The sequence below is a fragment of the Rhinopithecus roxellana genome, chromosome 1 (genome assembly GCF_007565055.1).
Source record: "Rhinopithecus roxellana isolate Shanxi Qingling chromosome 1, ASM756505v1, whole genome shotgun sequence".
Lineage (NCBI taxonomy): Eukaryota > Metazoa > Chordata > Mammalia > Primates > Cercopithecidae > Rhinopithecus > Rhinopithecus roxellana.
Window position 1 is genome coordinate 121,020,728 of NC_044549.1, and position 19,893 is coordinate 121,040,620.

At 36.4% G+C, this 19,893-nt stretch overlaps 1 protein-coding gene across 4 annotated transcripts; it reads right to left on the reverse strand.

Annotated features, from left to right (window-relative positions):
- Positions 1–888: 888 nt before the first annotated feature.
- ATP6V1G3 (ATPase H+ transporting V1 subunit G3) lies at positions 889–19,893 on the reverse strand. 4 transcript variants are annotated; one of them, XM_030938680.1, is made up of 5 exons: positions 19,823–19,893; positions 19,516–19,632; positions 15,506–15,523; positions 8,034–8,134; positions 892–1,238 (listed from the first exon to the last, which is right to left on the reverse strand). In XM_030938680.1, exons 2-5 carry the CDS (start codon positions 19,595–19,597, stop codon positions 1,065–1,067), a joined length of 375 nt encoding a protein of 124 aa, XP_030794540.1. In that variant the 5' UTR covers positions 19,598–19,632; positions 19,823–19,893; the 3' UTR covers positions 892–1,064. The 4 variants fall into 4 exon arrangements, with proteins under 4 accessions (XP_010356541.1, XP_030794547.1, XP_030794540.1 ...); XM_010358240.2 differs by having other exon boundaries at positions 15,506–15,551; XM_010358239.2 differs by lacking the exon at positions 15,506–15,523 and having other exon boundaries at positions 889–1,238.

Below are 19,893 nucleotides of genomic sequence, written 5' to 3' on the forward strand. Positions count from 1 at the left end.
CAATAATTAACTGTTGTTTAGACTGGAATTAAAATTTGCATCTATTACTTGAAAATCAAAGACTTTATAGTACCCATGCTTCTTACTAATGCAAATACAGGAGCTGTGCAGGTAAGCAGTTTGGTAAGAAGTGAAGGGTGTGAACGTTGGAGTCACATTGCCCAGTTCGAAGCCCAGTGCTGCCACTCTTATACAAACAACTCCAGGCAAGTTCCTTTGTTTTGCTTCTCATTTTGTAAAACAAGAGCATTAGTACTGCTTACACAGTAGGATTGAGATAATATATACATTTTACTAACAAAGTACTTAGTATTTAACAAGAATTTAGCTTAGCTATAACTGGGAGACTGGGCTAGTGGTACACTAACCTAATATATCTCCTGGGAGTTTTCTTTGTATTTCTTCTTTTTAAAAATTTTTTTCAAAGTTCCAAAATCTGTTATTAGCTTATTTATCATTTACTTTTTTCTTTTAAAATAGTATCTGTTTAGTTGAGATCAGACAGACAGAATGATTATAAAACCCATCTATGTTTAAAAATGGCTATATAACCCATCATTCTTTGTCTCTGTCTCTGTTTTACTGGTTTCCTCATTGATTACTGAATTAAATAAAACCATTGACATGTTCATTTTTAGATCTGTTGAAGAGTCATAATTATATCTTGTTTAAAGATGATCTTTTAGCAAATTACCTTTTAACATAATTAAGAGTACATTTTCTAAATCGATGAAAAGGAGAAGGAATAAAAAACCCACGCCCACTAAAAAGCTGTCATGACCATGTATTTCTTTCAAGTGTTAAAAAACATATTACTCTTCTGCATTCTTGATTTACTCCAAGTAAAATGATAAGGTCATAATTATTACTAGAAAAGATATAGCAACACTGGTATTTTGTTTTGTTTAATTCAGTGCTGACGTATGAGTTATGTCACATTTCCTGTAAATGTAAATTCAAGGTTCGCATTTCAAATTTCTTAATATAAAAACATGAAGCCATAAGCAACCAGGTGGCACTCACACACCTTTTTTTTTTTTTTTCTTGAAAACTATGATGTACATTTAGTTGGTGGCTCTGTAGTTCACATGGATTTCTGGTTTCATGTCACAGACCATACTCAAGAGCTGGTTCATCACACTTTCCATATGTTTATTGTAGTGTCCATTAAGTTCTTGTATCTTCCCTAATGTTTGTTCTTCTATTTCATCTGAGAGATTACTCTGAGAGCCCATTATCTACCAAAACAAAACAGACAGAATTCATATCATAATACAATTGTTTTACAAGTTAAATTTGTCCTAGCCTGTTTACTGATTGTCCTATGATGCACAGTTACATAATCCTTTTGTAGATTTTTTTTTTCAGAGAACCAACAGAATCACCAATGCTATGAGTGGGAAGGATGAACTTTCATAAAATATTGAAACTGGTCATAGCAGGTTACTTTCACTTTTAACCAACCTCCACATGTTACAAATTGAATACACATTTATAATCATTAAACCATGCCCAGAAGTTCTTTTCCATCACATTTTTCATGTATTTATAATAGTTTCCATTTAGTTCCCATATATTCCCTATTGTTTACCTTCTAAGCTATAAGTCTGGAAAACATAGTTGAAAGACACCATTAAACCCACTTTTGCTGGTTTTTAAAGACTGAATAACTAGTTTTTCTATTTTTAAAATACATTATCTGAATTGTGTCTTGTTTTCATCAGGAAGACATTCACAATGTGTCCTGTAAGATACCTTTATGTGCACAAATGTATTTCTTTTCTTTCTTTCTTTTTTTTTTCAAGACAGAGTCTCACTGTGTCACCCAGGCTAGAGTGCAATAGCGTGGTCTTGGCTCACTGCAACCTCCGCCTCCCAGGTTCAAACGATTCTCCTGCCTCAGCCTCGCAAGTAGCTGGGACTACAGGCATGTGCCACCACACCCCACTAATTTTTGTATTTTTAGTAGAGACGGGGTTTCACTATGTTGGCCAGGCTGATCTCAAAGTCCTGACCTCATAATCCGCCGCCTCGGCCTCCCAAAGTGCTGGAATTACAGGCGTGAGTCACAGCACCCGGCCGCTGAAGTGTGTTTCTTTGGGTAATAGATATTATCTTGAAAAATTTAGTGTAAGTTGTATTTCTTTCAAATTGAATATGCTTGTTCATTTAGTTACATCATAATTGTAGACACAGTTTAATATATCTTTCTAATTGCTCTTTAATTGGCAGAGATTCCCATTATTTTCCATTATCTTGTCTTCCCATGTAGCTTCTTTATCAAGGAATGATTTGACCAAAATTTGATTTCATCAGAGGAGTTAACAATTTAAAGGAATTCTGCAGTGAAACACGTTGAAAGTTAGCCTTTACTAAAGCAAAAAATCAACTCCTAATGTATCTCCTTTGTAAACTCAGCCTTTCTTAAACATGGCATTTTAAAGACAGGAAGACTGTTTTATGTTTGCTTTTTCCTTCTGTGAGTGTTTAGGAAAAGTATGCATTTAATTTAATCCAAGGTACTCCAGTAATGATTGACTTCTACTTCAGGGTGGTTAGACTATTCTAAATTCTAAAATCTGCATGATCTTTTTGAGTCCTAGGCTTGAAATCAAATGCCACTGAAGTGCTTGGGTTCAAGTTCTCTTCTGTTTACAGTCCAGGCAGTGGGGTCTTCTCAGTTCAAAGAAAATAATTTTGAAAAGTTACAGCTTCTAAGACATCAAATAACTTTTGCAGAATAACATTTTGATAAGTGAGTATACAAGAAGCAGAAACATATGGATCGAATTTCCCTTGCTAAGAAGAAATTTTAAAATAGAAGAGAACTACTTATTGAAATGGTTGTACCAAGCTCAAAATTTTTCCTCTAAATTTAATGTCTTAAGTGGGATTCTACTAAATTAAAAAAAATTCTCTAAATTCAATGTCTTCTAGTGGTAAAAAATAAAAAACAAACTGTTGTGAACCTATTACCTACTTTTCTTTGGAACAGTATTAAAAATAGTTGTCTTTGGGTTGGTTTAGTGTAACTGTTGCGAATGACTTTGGAAAAGTTAATCTCAATCTCAGGTTCTCTATTTTTTTTAATAGGGATAATATCACCCATTTGATAAGATACTATAAAATGCAAACCAGATTCATTGGTAAGTGTGCGGAGCAGTTGTGTCTAACAAAAGTGTAATATGAGCCACAAAGGCACCTCATATATATATAAAATTATAAATTTTCTAAAAGCCACATTAAAAGTATAAAAGAAGTAGGTGCAGTTAGTTTAATAATATATTTAACCTAATAATATTCATATTTTGACATACAATCAATATAAAAATTATTACATTCTTTTAGTTCATACTAAGTCTTTGGAATATGGTATGTATTTTACACTTATAGCACGTCTTGATTGGGACTAGCTACACTTCATGTGCTTAGTAGCTACATGTGAAGTGGTCACCATTTTGGACAGTGCAGCAATAAATGGCAGCTGTTAATATTAGTTGAATTCTTAATGTGGCTTTTCAAGACACCCTAATCATTTTCCAGACAGACTTGTAAAGATGACTCTTAGCACAGAAGTTTAACTCTGAACAAGTAATCAGTACGTGTTAGTGATTATTAGTATAATTTTCACTGATTATTCTACTTGTACTTTTCAAATTTTTCCAATCTGTTCTGTATTTTCAGAAACATTGTGATACCCTTGTAATACCTCATAATCCTATGTCTCATCCTGCATAATTAAACAAAATATTGTTTCTGAGTTTATTTGACGCCCAGTGATTTGAGTTTCTGCAGTGTTTCCTATGCAGTACTATAACAATGACTAGTCATACACTATCTTAAATGGTTTTCCTAGGGAAGAATTCCATATCTTGATATCTGCAGGCAGAGTATTGATTTAACCCATGTAGGAGTTTCAGTGAATGAATGTTAAGTGGCACAAAGGCAAGAATCATGTTCCTTGATGTATTATAAGTGCCTTAAACACTATCTGGCACTTCATAGATGCTCAATATACTTTCGTATTGAGTAGAATGATCACATCTCTTGATATTACAGAGAACCCATTACCTGTGTTCTGTTGCTCATGTTGGTGGAAGCCTGTTACCCGAATGTTTGGAAGAATGTATAAATTAGTAGTTGATAATTCTGTAACATGTCATGATACATTTGGTCTAAGAGTGACGTGTGAGGACTTCTCCATGTTAATTTTCAAAATGTCGGTGTTGAAACTGATGTATAGCTTTACACCATAATGACTGATGGTGATGGAAGATCTTTAAATATTCAATACGTTTCCTTATAAGTTGTTTAAATGTTCCAGTTTAAAGTAAAGCAGAGCTTCAGGTCCCATCGTCACAAGAAAAACAATTTTATGCCCTCAATTTGTGATTGTCTCCAGCAAACAAAATGCTCTTGGGATATAAATTCAGGAAGAAAGAGTAAAGATATAAAGGTCTTCAGTATGCTCAAGGTAACCATTTTCAGAGTTTTTTTTTTTTTTTTTTGGAGACAGAGTCTTGCTCTGTCGCCCAGGCTGGAGTGTAGTGGTGCGATCTCGCCTCACTGCAAGTTCCGCCTCCCGGTTGCACGCCATTCTCCTGCCTCAGCCTCCCGAGCAGAGTAGCTGGGACTACAGGCGCCCAACACCATGCCCGGCTAATTTTTTGTATTTTTGGTAAAGACGGGGTTTCACCGTGTTAGCCAGGTTGGTCTCGATCTCCCAACCTCATGATCCGCCCACCTCGGCCTCCCAAAGTGCTGGGATTACAGGCGTGAGCCACTGCGCCCGGCCCATTTTCAGATTTTCTATTTAGATTCATGATCTATCTGACTTTTACTTGTATTAACAACAGATTTAATTTTTCTACTATAGTCCAGATTTCTTTTTAGCAATGTAATATCTTCTTTAGATAGGGTAGCACTAAGGAAGGGATAAATAGATTTTTGATGAAACAATATTTGCTAATGTACAGCCCACATTGGGATACCTGCTTCTGTTGATAAGTCAGGGGACTTGAAAAATCGTATATTAACAAGAGCTAAAAAGCAATAAAAAGTAACATCAAGTTACAACACCCACAGCAGACAGGAGGCTGGTTTTTTGAGTCTCCTCCCAGACCTCCTAATTGCCCTGGGTTAATGAGGATGAGATTTAAGTGGAACAGCAATATGCCTGACATGTGGAGGTCAAGCCAAGGAGAGAAGATCTGTGCTAATGGTTTTACAATATGCTTGAAGTAGCCGAGGCTTAAATATGCTGACCTTTCTATGTGAGCTTTTGATCAAATAACTGTAAAATTGGCTTGGAGCGCTAATTATGAGAGCGATGAGGAGTTTTAATTATTTAATTATGAACCAAAGCAGAAAACAAATAACCAGAACAAGATATATATCTGATAAGATTCTTCTGGAGAAATGATATTTGAAGAGAATTAACACAAGCACTTTCTGAAATTGTGATCAGTTTTGTTATTACTTAAAAAAATAGAAATAATAATATCAGAAATATCCTATATAAGATAATCAAAGCTGGAGAATGTTAAGGATGATTGTTTTCTCGGGTCCTAATAGATCATGGCTATGACAGGATTCAATAAGAAAGAAAATCAAAGAAAAAATATTATTCATTCTTTCAACAAATATTTCTTGCATGTCTACTGTGTGGCAGGCACTGTTCTAAGTCTGGGAAAACAGAGAACAAAACCAAGAAATGATTCTTTTGGTGTTTAAAGTCCCAGAAGGAAAGATAGGCAATATGCAAAAAAAGTAAATATAACATATATCAGATAATGCTAAGTGCTATGAGGAAAAAGAATGGCCTACAATAAGTATGTATTTATGACAGACACAATTTTAGATAAAGTAATCAGTAAGAGGCACTAACGATTGAATTGAGATCAGAGAAAGATGAATGTATCTAAAGAAAAAAAATGTAGGACATGAGAATGGTACATGCAAAGGCCCTGTGGTAGGGGCATGTTCTATCTGTTTGAGGAAGAACAAAAGACCAATATGGATAGAACAGAACTAATAGAGTCTAGGGTGGTAGAAAATGTGGTGAGAGAGATAGCCAAAGGCCAGTCATGGAGGGTTGTATGAACTTAGGACTTTAGGATTTCTTATTTTTGAACATTGATAAAAATTTGTATGTTTGCTGAGTGGTCCACTTAATCCTAGAAAGGACATTTTTTATTTGACAAAAAAGGTTTTGTTATTATGTGGTCCAATTTATCCGATCCTACATGAACTCCTTATCCATTGCCATTAAAATAAAAGTTGTAAATAAAGAAGATTTCCAAATTGTTAATAATTTATTTGAAATGTCAGGCTTCTGCACAGAGCTTTGTTTATATTTTTACTGAGGCCAAAATAAAATGTCATAAAAAATTTAGTTATGATACATGGAGTTTAGCACTTTCGTTTAGCCCATGTTGCAACATGGAAAGGAAGGTGTAGGCTCCAAAGATTTCATGCATTTATGATTTACAGTAAGCTGCAGATATTTAAAAATATGCCAGTGTAGGAAAAAGCATTTCTTTATCTCTAAATGAAAGATTTATTGAATGAGTCAGCCAGTTGCAAAGGGAAACATCAGGAAATACCAGAAGGCTTTTCAGCAGTTTGCAGCAATATCTACTTTGGTCATTTGTAAATCTTGGAAATGTTATTTATGTAACTAAACATATATATTTGTATAAAAACAGGTTCTCTCAAGTTTTTTCTTACTAAAATATGTTAGTCAACAATCAGTGGTAGGAATGAGACTTTAAGCAATCCATTCAACTTGCATATTTGTGAATATGATTTTTAATATATACTATATATTACATAATAACTACTGATTGACCCTTTATGTGAGAAATTAAAAATGCGTTGAAAGTGAAAACGTAAAATCAGTAATTATTATGTTTAAGATTTAGCTTGGGCCGGGCGTGGTGGCTCAAGCCTGTAATCCCAGCACTTTGGGAGGCTGAGGCGGGCGGATCACGAGGTCAGGAGATCGAGACCATCCTGGCTGACACGGTGAAACCCCGTCTCTACTAAAAATACAAAAAAAAAAAACTAGCCGGGCGAGGTGGCGGGCGCCTGTAGTCCCAGCTACTCGGGAGGCTGAGGCAGGAGAATGGCGTAAACCCAGGAGGCGGAGCTTGCAGTGAGCCGAGATCCTGTCACTGCACTCCAGCCTAGGTGACAGAGCGAGACTCCGTCTCAAAAAAAAAAAAAAAAAAAAAAAAAAAAGATTTAGCTTGATGTTCAGCTTGGTTGAACTATATCTGCTCAATTGCAGCATATTTTTTTCTCTCAATATTCTATATTACACCTTATGAATATGCGTCTTATCTATTCTGCATAAGAAACAGTGCTGACTTTATTTATTTATTTATTTATTTTTTATTATACTTTAAGTTCTAGGGTACATGTGCATAACGTGAATGTTTGTTACATATGTATACTTGTGCCATGTTGGTGTGCTGCACCCATCAACTCGTCAGCACCCATCAATTCATCATTTATATCATGTATAACTCCCAATGCAATCCCTCCCCCCTCCCCCCTCCCCCCTCCCCATGATAGGCCCCAGTGTGTGATGTTCCCCTTCCCGAGTCCAGGACATGGATGCAGCTGGAAACCATCATTCTTAGCAAACTATCACAAGAACAGAAAACCAAACACCGCATGTTCTCACTCATAGGTGGGAACTGAACAATGAGATCACTTTTTTTTTTGAGACGGAATCTCGCTCAGTCGCCCAGGCTGGAGTGCAGTGGTGCCATCTCTGCTCACTGCAAGCTCCGCCTCCCAGGTTCACATCACTCTCCTGCCTCAGCCTCCCGAGAAGCTGGGACTACAGGCACCCGCTACCATGCCCGGCTAATTTTTTTGTATTTTTAATAGAGATGGGGTTTCACCGTGTTAGCTAGGATGGTTTCGATCTCCTGACCTTGTGACCCACCCGCCTCGGCCTCCCAAAGTGCTGAGATTACAGGCGTGAGCCACTGCGCCCGGCCAGTGCTGACTTTCTTACTCACCTTAGATTGTATTAGTCGAAACTCCTTATCTCTCTGCATTCTGTACTGGTCAATTTCTACCATTGCTTCCTCCTTGGCTTGCTTCAATCGCTTTCCTTTTCCTGAAAATTAACAATTATATATATATACATACATTAACAAGGATATACATAAACAATTGTATATATGTGTTACACCCATATGCATATGGAGCTGCAAACTTAGTTTTTTAAAAATAGATACATTCTTCATTATTTTTTGATTATGTTTTCTAGAATGACAAACTTTACTAAAAAACAATAGATATTGAAAATTTTATTATTTTTTATTGGATTCTTTAGGGCACGTAAATGACAACTTTTTTTTCACACTTACATGTTTAAATAAAATATCTGCCCATGTACTCACAGCAGTAATGCCAGAGAACAGATTTTAGCTGTCACTTATTCAAAAAGACATTATTTGGTCAGATTTTCGGTCTTGATTTGCTGCCAGAATCCTTCAGTCCACACCAACTGGATCCTATTTAACACTGGCAGATCTCCAAAATCGCTACAAACATGCAACTCAGACTCTATCAAACTAAACTTACAATTTTTAAAAACGTTTTATTGGGATTTTTCCTTACCATTTGTTGACTCTACAATGTCTGATTAAGCCTCACAATACATCAAAGCAACTTTTTTTTTTTTTTTTTTTTTTGGTAACTTTCTCTGAGGGGAACTTGCTTGAAAGTGGCCATAAAACCAATTGTTTTTAATGATTAGGAGATTTAGTTAAGTAGCCTTTTTTCTTTTATTAAGAGCAAAGGTGTAAGCCTTAAGCTAGCAGACAACATAAATGAAAGTTTTAGACGAATACGATGCTGTGGTAATCATTAGCTGAGCACATGACTTTTTTTGACAATAAGAGTAAGTTTGGTGGGGGGGACGGTTATAGACTAATATTAATTGGTGCTTTGCTCTCTCCACCCACCACCTTGGGGCTTAGCTACTAATGCTTCATGATTATTAAAACTTTAAAGAAATTCTGAACTACATTAAAATTATTTTTTTCTATGAATCTATTGTCTTTCAATTTCAGTAAAATACCTGTATTCTTTTGCCCATTTAATAGATTTTTCCTCTGATAATGTTTCTTAAGTATTGTTTACAATTTCTGTCAACCATTTGTTATATTGTGAAGACTTTGAACTATAAAAAAAATGTGTTCTCAGGTAGCATGAAAGAAAATCTGAGTGTAAACTTTTATTTGTCTTCCATTTACCTATGTATGTATCTATCTTTGCAGCATTTGCACAGAGATTGTTTCTCAATTTCTTTCTCTTCTGAGTTGCTTCACTAGTCACTGTATGTATATGGAATAAAAATAGAGTCACTGAGTTACATATTGAAATGTGTCTCTTTTAATGTCTACCACCCTTGAATGGAACTGGGAAGTCCTCATTCAGGACAGACATTTTGCTCTGCCTACACTTTCTTTAAAATCCAAGGTTTGCTGAAAACTGCTGCTCTTCCGTTGCTTGAGGCTTAATGGAACATTAATAGCAATGCTTATCTTTATCTTAATTAATGCTCATTACCATTTTGTATATACCGATTCCTTCATTCTCTATAGTTGTAACCATTTTGTGACAACTACACATATGTTATTCACAGAGATTCTCTGTGAACAGAATAAATCAATGATATGTTGGTAGGAAAAACTATTCCTTGATCTCCAACCCACTTTCTTCTATCTGTTTGTCATTTACATCAGGACAAAAATACAGAATGTTAATGTATTGATTTTTGTTTAGTAATAATGGGTTGTAGGATACATAATTATTTTACAAAATAAATCGCATGCCTCACTACTCTCCATCTTAATTGCATAATATCTAAAAATAGTGGTTTTAAAGTTATGCCTCTCTAGCACATTAAAAAAAAATCATAGGAAAGGCTCTGTGTGCCCTACCCTTGAGCAGAATTCAGCACTCCACTAAGAGGCTGTATATTAGCTCCATCACACAGTGACAGGCTCAGAGTGTGTCTGTGATTCCCTTGTCATGGCACCAGTCACCTGCTGGTTCTCATTCAATTAAATGGGAGAGCCACAGGGAAATCGTTGCTGGCACAGCAATTTTCTGGATAGACTCAGCAGCTGCTGCTGTGTGAGAGCCTGCATATGCTCCACCTGATTTAATCCAGTGGAAAAAAACTGGAGCCCACTGTTCTGTTAGAGGTGAAGCAAAATGCATGCATCAAATCCACTCATACTAACCTCTAATTTGCTTCTCTCTCTCTGTAAGAATATGGCAATTCTGAAATTATACTTATTTCTTTGTAAGCATTAAAAACATGGCTGCTGTGACCGAAAGTGGGAAGAAAAGATTATTTGGACTGATTTTCAGGTGGTTTGTGGGAAAAGGATTAAAAGAAAACCAATTTTGGGCAGCAATTTTACACACTGAACTCTGTGTAGGAGACAAAGAGTAATGCTCAAAGATGGAATCTTCCTGGCCTTCTCATCAGGACAGGCCAGTGAACTGACTGTTCCCAGAGGTGATAAGGTACGGAGAAACCTAATTCTGTTGATTGCTAAATTTGTTCTAGACTCTGCCTGATGGAGAAGATAGGATTTCATTTATCATCTAAGGCAATCAGAATCATGCACTAGACATCACTGCAATAAAACATTAGAAGCTTTGTATCTTTTAGCAGGTTACTGAGTTTTCTCATCTATAAGACAGAGTTAATAATGTATTATAAAAAGTTATTGTAGGGATTATTAAAAATGTATATAAAATGCTTGACAAAAAGTAGTTATTCAATTATTTTAAATCATTATTAGGAAGACAGGTCCAATTCCTAGGGACCTTTTGCTAAAAAAGAAGGCAAGGAGTGAAAATAAAAAAAGAAGGCAAGGAGTAAAGCATGAGTTTGAGGAGAAGTCCTCAGGCTATCACTAGAGAAGCCTCTGGAAGCTTTCCCTAGGATATTTAATTGGAGGTATGCAGAGGACAGCTGGGCAGACAAGATTGGGATGCAGGAGGAAGGTCTGAAATGAGGACAGAGATTTGCATGTTAGTCATTGGGGCCTGTTTATATGCTGGTTTTAGCAATGGGATTTAGACAGAAGTCAAGGGAGAGTATACAGAATGAGGAGAAAAGAAGGCTAAGGTCTCAACTTGGGGGAATATTAACACTCAACCTTCAAGAAAAAGGAGGAGGAAGCTTGGAAGGAGCAAGTAGTAGTCAGAGAACTAGGAGAAACCAAAAGACAGAAGAGAACATTCCAAGAAGGATATGGCCAGCAGTATCAGATGACACAGAGAACTGACACAGAGAACTGAAATAAGAGATATTTAATCAACATTACTAGATGTCTGTTATGCGCCACACACTATTGTAGATCTATGGATATAGCAGTGAAAGCTGCAAACTTTTTGTTTCATGGAGTTTGTGTTCTGAATGCAGTTGGGGAGATAAAAATAGAAAATAGACAATAAGTATATAATATGTCAGGGATGATGATAAGAAGAAAGGAGAATAAGGGGTAGAGAAAGATGGTGGTGGATTCTACTTTAGACAGCTCAGGCCTCTCAGATGAAACAGTATGTGAACAGAGGCCTAAAGGAATAAGGCAACTAGCCATGCAGATATCTGAAGGGGAGGAGTCTTCCAGGCAGAGAGAACAGCAAGTGCAGAGGCCTTGAGGTGGGAGGATACTTGCCATGCTGAAGGAAGAGCAAAAACACCATCATGGCTGGAGCAAAGAGAACAGGATGGTTGAATGTTAGGAGATGGTATTAGATAGTAGCAGGACCAGGTCATATTGATCTCACAGGGCATGGTAAGAATTTTGGTCTTTGGAATACTAAATTCATGAAGAGTTCTTAGCCAAGGCGTGATACAATACTACTTGTGATTTAAAAGGATTTCTTGACTGGGCACAGTGGCTCATGCCTGTAATCACAGCACTTTGGGAGGCCGAGGCAGGTGGATCATGAGGTCAAGAGATCAAGACTATCCTGGCCAACATGGTGAAACCCCGTCTCTACTAAAAATACAAAAATTAGATGAGCATGGTGGTGCATGCCTGTAGTTCCAGCTACTTGGGAGGCTGAGGCAGGAGAATCTCTTGAACCCAGGAGACAGAGGTTCAGTGAGCCAAGATCACGCCACTGGCAACAGAGTGAGACTCTGTCTCAAAAAAAAAAAAAATTTCTTTGGCTGGTGTGGTGAAAATAGAAAATACACTGTGGGGTAAAGGAGAAGCAGGAAGATCAGTTTGGAATTTGTTGCAATTGGTCAGGCAAATGTTAATAATTGCTGGAAATGGTAAAGTAGTAGTGGAGCTGGCAAGAAAAGGGTAGATATATTTTGGAGGTGGAATTGATACATGAGCATGAGAGACAGGTACGAGTCAATGATTCTTCATTTGACTTTGGAACACTACTCTCATGGTTGATCACAACAAAGAAAATAAAATAAGGGCTCAAGGTGGTCAAGTGGATTCAACAGTTAGAGGGTTTAATTGTGCCCCCCGAAAAGATATGTTGGAGTCCTAACTCCTGGTACCTCTAAATGTGACTCCATCCCCAAAATAAAATGTGACCTTACTTGGAGATAGGGTCTTTGCAGATGTAATCAGGTTAAAATGAGGTATAAGGGATTAAGATGGGTCCTAAATCCAATAATTGGTTCTCTTATAGGGGAAATTTGAATACAGAGGTATAGAGTCAGAGCAGACACACAGGGAGGAAGGCCATGTAATGATGGACATATAGATTAAAACGATGCAGCTGCAAGACAAGGAGTGCCAAGGATGACTGGCTACCACAGTGACCAGGAAAGAGGTATGGGTATTTCTCCCTCAGTTCCTCCAGAAGGATCCAACCCTGCTGGAACCTTCTGTTTGGACTTCTGGCCTCCAGAACTCTGAGATAATCAATTTCTGTTTAAAGTCACCTAGTATATGGTAGTTTGTTACAGCATCTCTAGGAAACAAATTCTGAGAATCAGCAAGGAGCATAGAGAAAACAATGCTAGTTGAGCATTGGAGCCAAAGCCAGATACCCTAGTGCGGTGAAAAGAGTAGATATTGAAATGAATGTGCCACCTGACAAAAATATGCATGAACAGTTCAGAAGCCATTTTCATTTGCTGTATAAACAAAGGGTACTTTGGTAATGTTTGAAGATTTCTGCTAGTAATAACAATTTTTGATCTATTCTACCACTCAGAAAACAAAGCAACACCAAACCAAACAAAACTTCTTGGTTTTAGGGGGTTGTCAATATTAAGATGAAACCAACCTGATTCAAAGAATGCTCTTATTTTTTCCCAGCTACTACAAACATTGAGAAAGAAATGTCACCAGAAAAACAAAGAGGCAACCTCTCCTTTGGTGACTGTTGCTGCTAGAGCTTCTCTTACACTAAATCTATTGCCTGTCAGATCTCCACTTCCTGGATATTTTCTTTTGCTTTTCTTCTACTTGTATTGTCCTTGTTAAAAATACAATAAAGTTTTGTGTAGCTCCTGGACTGAATATAACCAAATCCTATTAATAGATGAAAATGCTCTGTGGTTATTATTTTAATATTACCCACTTGAAGTAATGAAAGCCCAATACACTTACAAATACCCTGTTAGTCTGTGGACTATAAAGGAAGAGGAAGTATTTACAGGCCTACAAAACATGCAAGACAGGCCATGAAATTCTTATACAACAACTTTTATTTTATTAGTTCATTAAAAGTCTTGTCTTTATGAACAAAAGCATCCACTTGCATAGTGAAGAATGTATTAAATCGAGGTGCTTGTTTAAATAATTCAGAATATATGCATATTTGGAAGCAAATAGGAAATTTGCTGATTTTAAAAAATTATTGATGGTTGGCATCCTATAGACCCACAAAAATAAATCTGAATTACAGTATTATCTGATGTATTATCTAGAATGCAGAAATATTTTCTTAAGTATTTATTTTGCACCGAAGTATAATTCAATGAAAGACCTCATAGAGGACCATGCTTAAGAAATCTCCAGGACTTAACTATTTTGCTGTTTTTGCAACAAAATTATTTTTATTGGATATTAAAATAATATTAATAGCTAAAATTTATTGAGCAATTTCTATATGCCAAGTGGTACTTTAAGTCTTTCATAAGTGTTAACTCAGTTAATAATGACAACTCCATGAGGTAGGTACTGTTAATATCTCCATTTTGAGGCTGAGGAAATAGGCACAGCAAGGTTAAGAGGTAACCCGCCCAAGGTCACGCAGCTAATAAGAAGCAGAAGTTAGACAGGCACCCAGGCAGAGCAGCTGTAGGGGATGAGCACTGACCATACGATTTTTAAAGAAAGCTAGAGGAATGTGTTCTTCACTTGTATTACAATTGTCTACAGCTTTTAGGCATTTTTATTATAGCTGCTTGTTCAATTTTTCTCATCTCCAGACTGGAAAATTTGCATTTTTTTTTTTTTTTTTTTTGCTGTTTCTTTCAATCTATATCCTGTAATGCAATTTGTAATTTTTAGTTAAGCACAAATGCTACTTTCTGCAGCTTCCAAAGTAAATAAATTGTGTGTTTATTTCTAGGAGAGTTTACCATGTGTGTTCAGAAATGATTTGGGAATATGAGTTCTTTATGTGATGTTGAATTGCATGCATTTGAGTATTTCAGAATGATGTTAATGCAGAGCTATAGAGTTTTAAAAGTTTGCAATGGGTGTAAGTGAAGTAAATACTTCTCTTAAAAAAGGTCATGACTAAAAGTAAAAATGCAACATATTTCAGAGAAACACAAGTCCCTGTTCCTCCTGTTGATAATGGTACTTTGAATTTCTAATCTAATTCTGATTGAAGTTTCAGTTCAATACCCCAACCTGGATCTCCAGGGCAGATCTCTGATGTTTAGGTAACTTGTCTTGGACCAACACACCCACTTTTATGTTTTGATTAATGAACAATTTATTAAGTACAGAGCGTTGAATCTAGGTAAGATAATTTAATGTAGTGCAAACTACTGTGATTTCATCTAAATTCAGCCAAAATAGTAAGGCTGTTTTGCACATAAAAATGTGTGAGAGCTTTTTTTGTTGTTGTTGTTGTTGAGACAGAGTCTCGCTCTGTCACCCAGGCTGGAGTACAGTGGCCGGATCTCAGCTCACTGCAAGCTCCGCCTCCCGGGTTTACGCCATTCTCCTGCCTCGGCCTCCAGAGTAGTTGGGACTACAGGCGCCCACCACCTCGCCGGGCTAGTTTTTTTTTTTTTGTTTTGTTTTTTTTTTTTTTTGTATTTTTAGTAGAGACGGGGTTTCACTGTGTTAGCCAGGATGGTCTCGATCTCCTGACCTCGTGATCCGCCCGTCTCGGCCTCCCAAAGTGCTGGGATTACAGGCTTGAGCCACCGCGCCCGGCGTGTGAGAGCTTTAACTAATAAATATAACCTGTAATCAGTGAATACAGACAAATATCTGAACATTTCTAGTCATCCTACCAGAAGCAGTCCCAGTCTCTTTGTTTTAGGTAAAGTAGACCCAGAACTTACAGCAGGGGTAAAAACAAATGGAATGAGATCATTCTAGTCTATTTCATTCTTCTATTGTTATTACTTAGAGTAACATACAAAAATACACGACATATATTAAAAATAAAAATAACTCTAGTGTATATTTTGCTTTACTATCTTACACATTTTTCTGATTCTTGCAACCTCTTGTTCATATGTATGTGTGTCTGCATGTATTATAACTTCTATTTTTATTTACAGAAAGAAAATCTGAAACTTGGAGATGTTAAATAACATTAAGAATCATAGGTTTTCAACTCAAGCCAATGCTTTTATACTCTACTACTTCCCAGTCTGACTTCCGAAGCCTGTCCACGTTCCTGCCCACATCCCTGTCAGATTTCATCTCTCTCAGTAGCTGGTGTATGTCTTGAGAGCAGAGACCTGCATATTCAATTTCTATAGACCTCATGGCCTTCTGGAGAGTTCCTGATATATCAAGTTCATAATCCCTTATCTGTATCCCTAAAGGCAAAACACATAGACCATATACTGTATTATGTAGCAACTGCACCAGGATCTGAGGCAGTTCTCCTTAATGGAATATATTAATATTTTTGCAGCATAATATAAAAATAACTGTATTAATCTTGTATTTTCCTGAAACGATTAACATGTGAATTGCTGTTTTCTTTACCTTTCCCTCTTTCTTGCCCTTCCTTCTTCCTCGCTTTCTTTTTCTTAAAAATGATACGCTCAAGAGTCGTGTTCTCGCTCTCTATGCCCAAGTTTCTGAGGGTCTTGGCAAATGGATTTACGAAAGAGAAAATGACCATAGACCTTCTACGGTGGTGTTCACTATTGTGACTTCTTGGTCCTCATTCTGAATCTCGTTATGCCTTAATATGTCAGAATTTCAAATGAATCTTTTTGTGGAAAAATAAAGCAAAAGTATATGGGTTTGCTAAAATGATAACTATCTTTACCTCTCCTGTCATCATGACTCTTTTCCCTTTTTAAAATAGTAGTTTGTTCATTTATCTCACTGGGAAGTTCTTTAAGGAAGAACTAGGTCTTATTCATCAGTGTAAACATCAAAGTGGCCTGGAATTAGTAGATATCCAATGAACACTTATTGAATTAAATAAACAAATGAAACACAGACCACTGAAACATTAGGGAAATTATAACATACCTCGTATATAAGGTAATATTTCTATTTTGCCGTCGATTGCTTATGTGAGTAAGCTGTTGTAACTATAAACTGTAATACCTGCTGATAGCTTTAAGAAAACAGTTTCTATCCAGCTAAAACTGACCTCAAAGCCTGTGGCTTCTGAGGCAAAGAGGACAGGCTGACATTCTCCATAAAACTGAGTGCAGAGGTTAGTTGTTGAAAGTCAAAATATTTTCCAGCATGTCTTTAAAGCCTGGGTATTTATTATTACTGGTTGAATATCCCCTTGAATATTCATGAACAAAGACATGGCAGGCTAAGAAAAAAGTATGCAGGTATTTTAAGTTACTGGCAAATGAAATGAACATTTTTGTATAGAAATAAGACAATATGTACTTTTCAATACTGAATTCTGAGGAAAGATTGCCCAAGGACAGCATATTCACTAGAGAAAAGGAAAAGAAATTGGACTTTTATCTTTATTCTGAAATTTGAAGCCAGGTTGCCCTTAGTGGCTCCCACCCCAAAACAACTTGCATGTTTAGCAATTCTTTTATTCTTTAAGGACTTGAAAAAAGGAGACATAGTTGGTAAAAATTTTTTGGGTCATACAATAATATTGATTAATCTATGCTCAATATTTCGTTTTTGTATCCTCCATAATAAGAAAGCAAAGGCAACATAACTATCACATCTTTAAATTATCTGGTCTTCTGTTCTGAAAATTTTAAATATTGTTAAAGAAGTGTTTTAAAAGGCCTGGCATGGTAGCTCACTCCTGTAATCGCAGTAATTTGGGAGGCAGAGGCAGGTGGATCTCTTGAGCTCAGGAATTTGAGACCAGCCGAGCAATACGGCGAAACCCCCATCTGTACAAAAATACAAAAATTGGCCAGGTGTGGTGTTGTGTATCTGTGGTCCCAGCTACTCTATAGGCTGAGGTATGGCTTTAGCCTGAGATGAAGGTTGCAAGGAGCCCAGATCATCTGCATTCCAGCCTAGGAACAGAAGCAGACCCTGTCTCAAAATAAAATAAAATAAAATAAAATAAAATAAAATAAAATATAATATAATATAATAAAATATAATAAAATAAAAAAGAAGGAAGGAAGGAAGGAAGGAAGGAAGGAAGGAAGGAAGGAAGGAAGGAAGGAAGGAAGGAAAGAAAGAAAACCCTGAAACTTTTAAAAAGAGAAAATTCTCTATGCTGTTTCAACCACAGTCCTGAACTGCTTTGTTTTCTATAAAATTACTCTGCATTCATATCATCTTGAAACCATTTCCACACTTTGCTGTAGGAAAAGAAATTGAGAAATAAGTAAAGTTTGCCTTTACTCTCTTTCTTCTTCCTTTCCTCTTCTATCATCTCCACCTGGAGTCGTTCCTTTTCTGTTGTTGATGCTCACGTTGCTGAATGTTCAGGAAATCTATTTATCTTAAGAAAAGGAAATGAGTTTACCTGTGGTTGAAAACCTTAGTGTACCTGCCTTATTCCTGACTTACTTTCTTATGTTGTAATATATTCCTTCATTTCATTTATTACATTTAAATAATTCAGTACCTACTCCAATCCTATCACTACATTCATCCAAAGAGTTACATAAGTAACATTTTGAAAATATGGCCCGTTTGCCAGACTGAATCTAATTGCAGAGGCAGGACACACAATCACAAGGAGAGTGAATGACACTGCAAATTATTGTAGATTGAATAATGAGGTGATATGAAATGGGATAGTGAAAAAAAAAAGTCTTGGCTTTGGGAACCTGAATTCCAGTTGTAGATGTGAGATATATTAATTTTTTTATTAGACAAATTGTGTAAATTTTGTAAAGCACAGTGGTTAAGATCTGGGCTTGGAAATTACAGCTCATCTAAATATTGTCTCTACCATTTACCCTCTGTGTGACCTTGGACAAGTTGTACAATTTCTCTAAGCATCACTTTTGCTTTTTCAGTAAAGGTTGTGAGGAATAAAGATAAGCAATGAGCATGGTGCCCGGCACAATATTTTCTATTTTTAAAATATAACCTTGAACCAATCAGTGACTCAATTTCTGCATACATTGGGAATAATATTAATATCCTATTCATTTGGCTGTTGTGAATATCAAAGAGAATAGGAAAGGGTTGAAGTTCATTGAGGACATTCTATATGTAAGTACATGAATGCATGACCAAATGAAAAGACAGCTGAGTCCAGCAGCAAGTTCCTGTAGTCCCAGCTATTTAGTAGGCTGAGGCAGCAGGATCTCTTGAGTTCAGGAGTTGGAGTCCAGCCAGGGCAACATAGTGAGACCCCTGTCTCTTGAAAAATAAATTAATAAAAATAAAAAGAGAGGTAGAAAATGAGAATAATATGAAAATATTTTAAATATTAGATATTGAAAAGCTATCAAGAGGTTTGAGAATGAGCTATTATTATTTTGATTTTATGGAAATGAAAACTGATGCTTATAAAAAATAAGTAATTTGCTCAGGTTTACTCACTAATAAGTAGATTAAATCCAGAAGTTGTCTATTTCTTAACAATGTTGAGAAAACTGAGGCATGACATAGCCAAGGTTTAAGCCCACATCTCTATAATCTTAATGCCCATGAACACATGACCTCTCAAAAGGATCTGAATGAGGAAACATCATCCGTACTCTAGAAATAAGGAACATATGGCTGGGTAATTTTAATGAATGGGTGAAGGTCTCACAGGGAGTACAGTAAAACAAAGTTTGAAACAAGGTCTGCCTAATCCAAAAGTCTACGCTTATCCTGCATTCCACTGCTTCGTTTATTTCGTGACAAACCCCTCACAGGTGAGACTTACTCTTCTTGGCTTCCTCTAGCTTGTCCTTGGCCCGTTTTTCTGCCTGAAGAAGCTGGTGGATCCCCTGAGACTGGCTCATCATGGTAGTCTGCTCCAAGCAAGTGGCTTCTGTGAAACCTGGGAAGTAATGGGTTCATGTATTCTTTTAGAAATTAACATGTAACTCAGATTATTGTGTCAACAGAGAGTTCTAAATGCACCTGTTTCAAACTGGCTTGATTGACCTGGATAGCTGGGTCCCAAGGAAAGCCCAAGGTGGCATCTAGAAAAACAAGTTAAACCAATGTGAATAAATTGAGAACTTAACCATTTCTGCCAATTTTAGCTCTTCTGTATGAGATAAGGAGATATAGATGAGGTGTTGCATCTACTTATAAA

Coding starts and splice junctions, on each gene's coding strand:
- ATP6V1G3 (XM_030938680.1), bottom strand. CDS start 19,597: ATGATGAGCCAGTCTCAGGGGATCCACCAGCTTCTTCAGGCAGAAAAA. Junction 1,239..8,033: donor TTCGACTAATACAATCTAAG/GTGAGTAAGAAA, acceptor TTGTTTTGGTAG/ATAATGGGCTCTCAGAGTAA.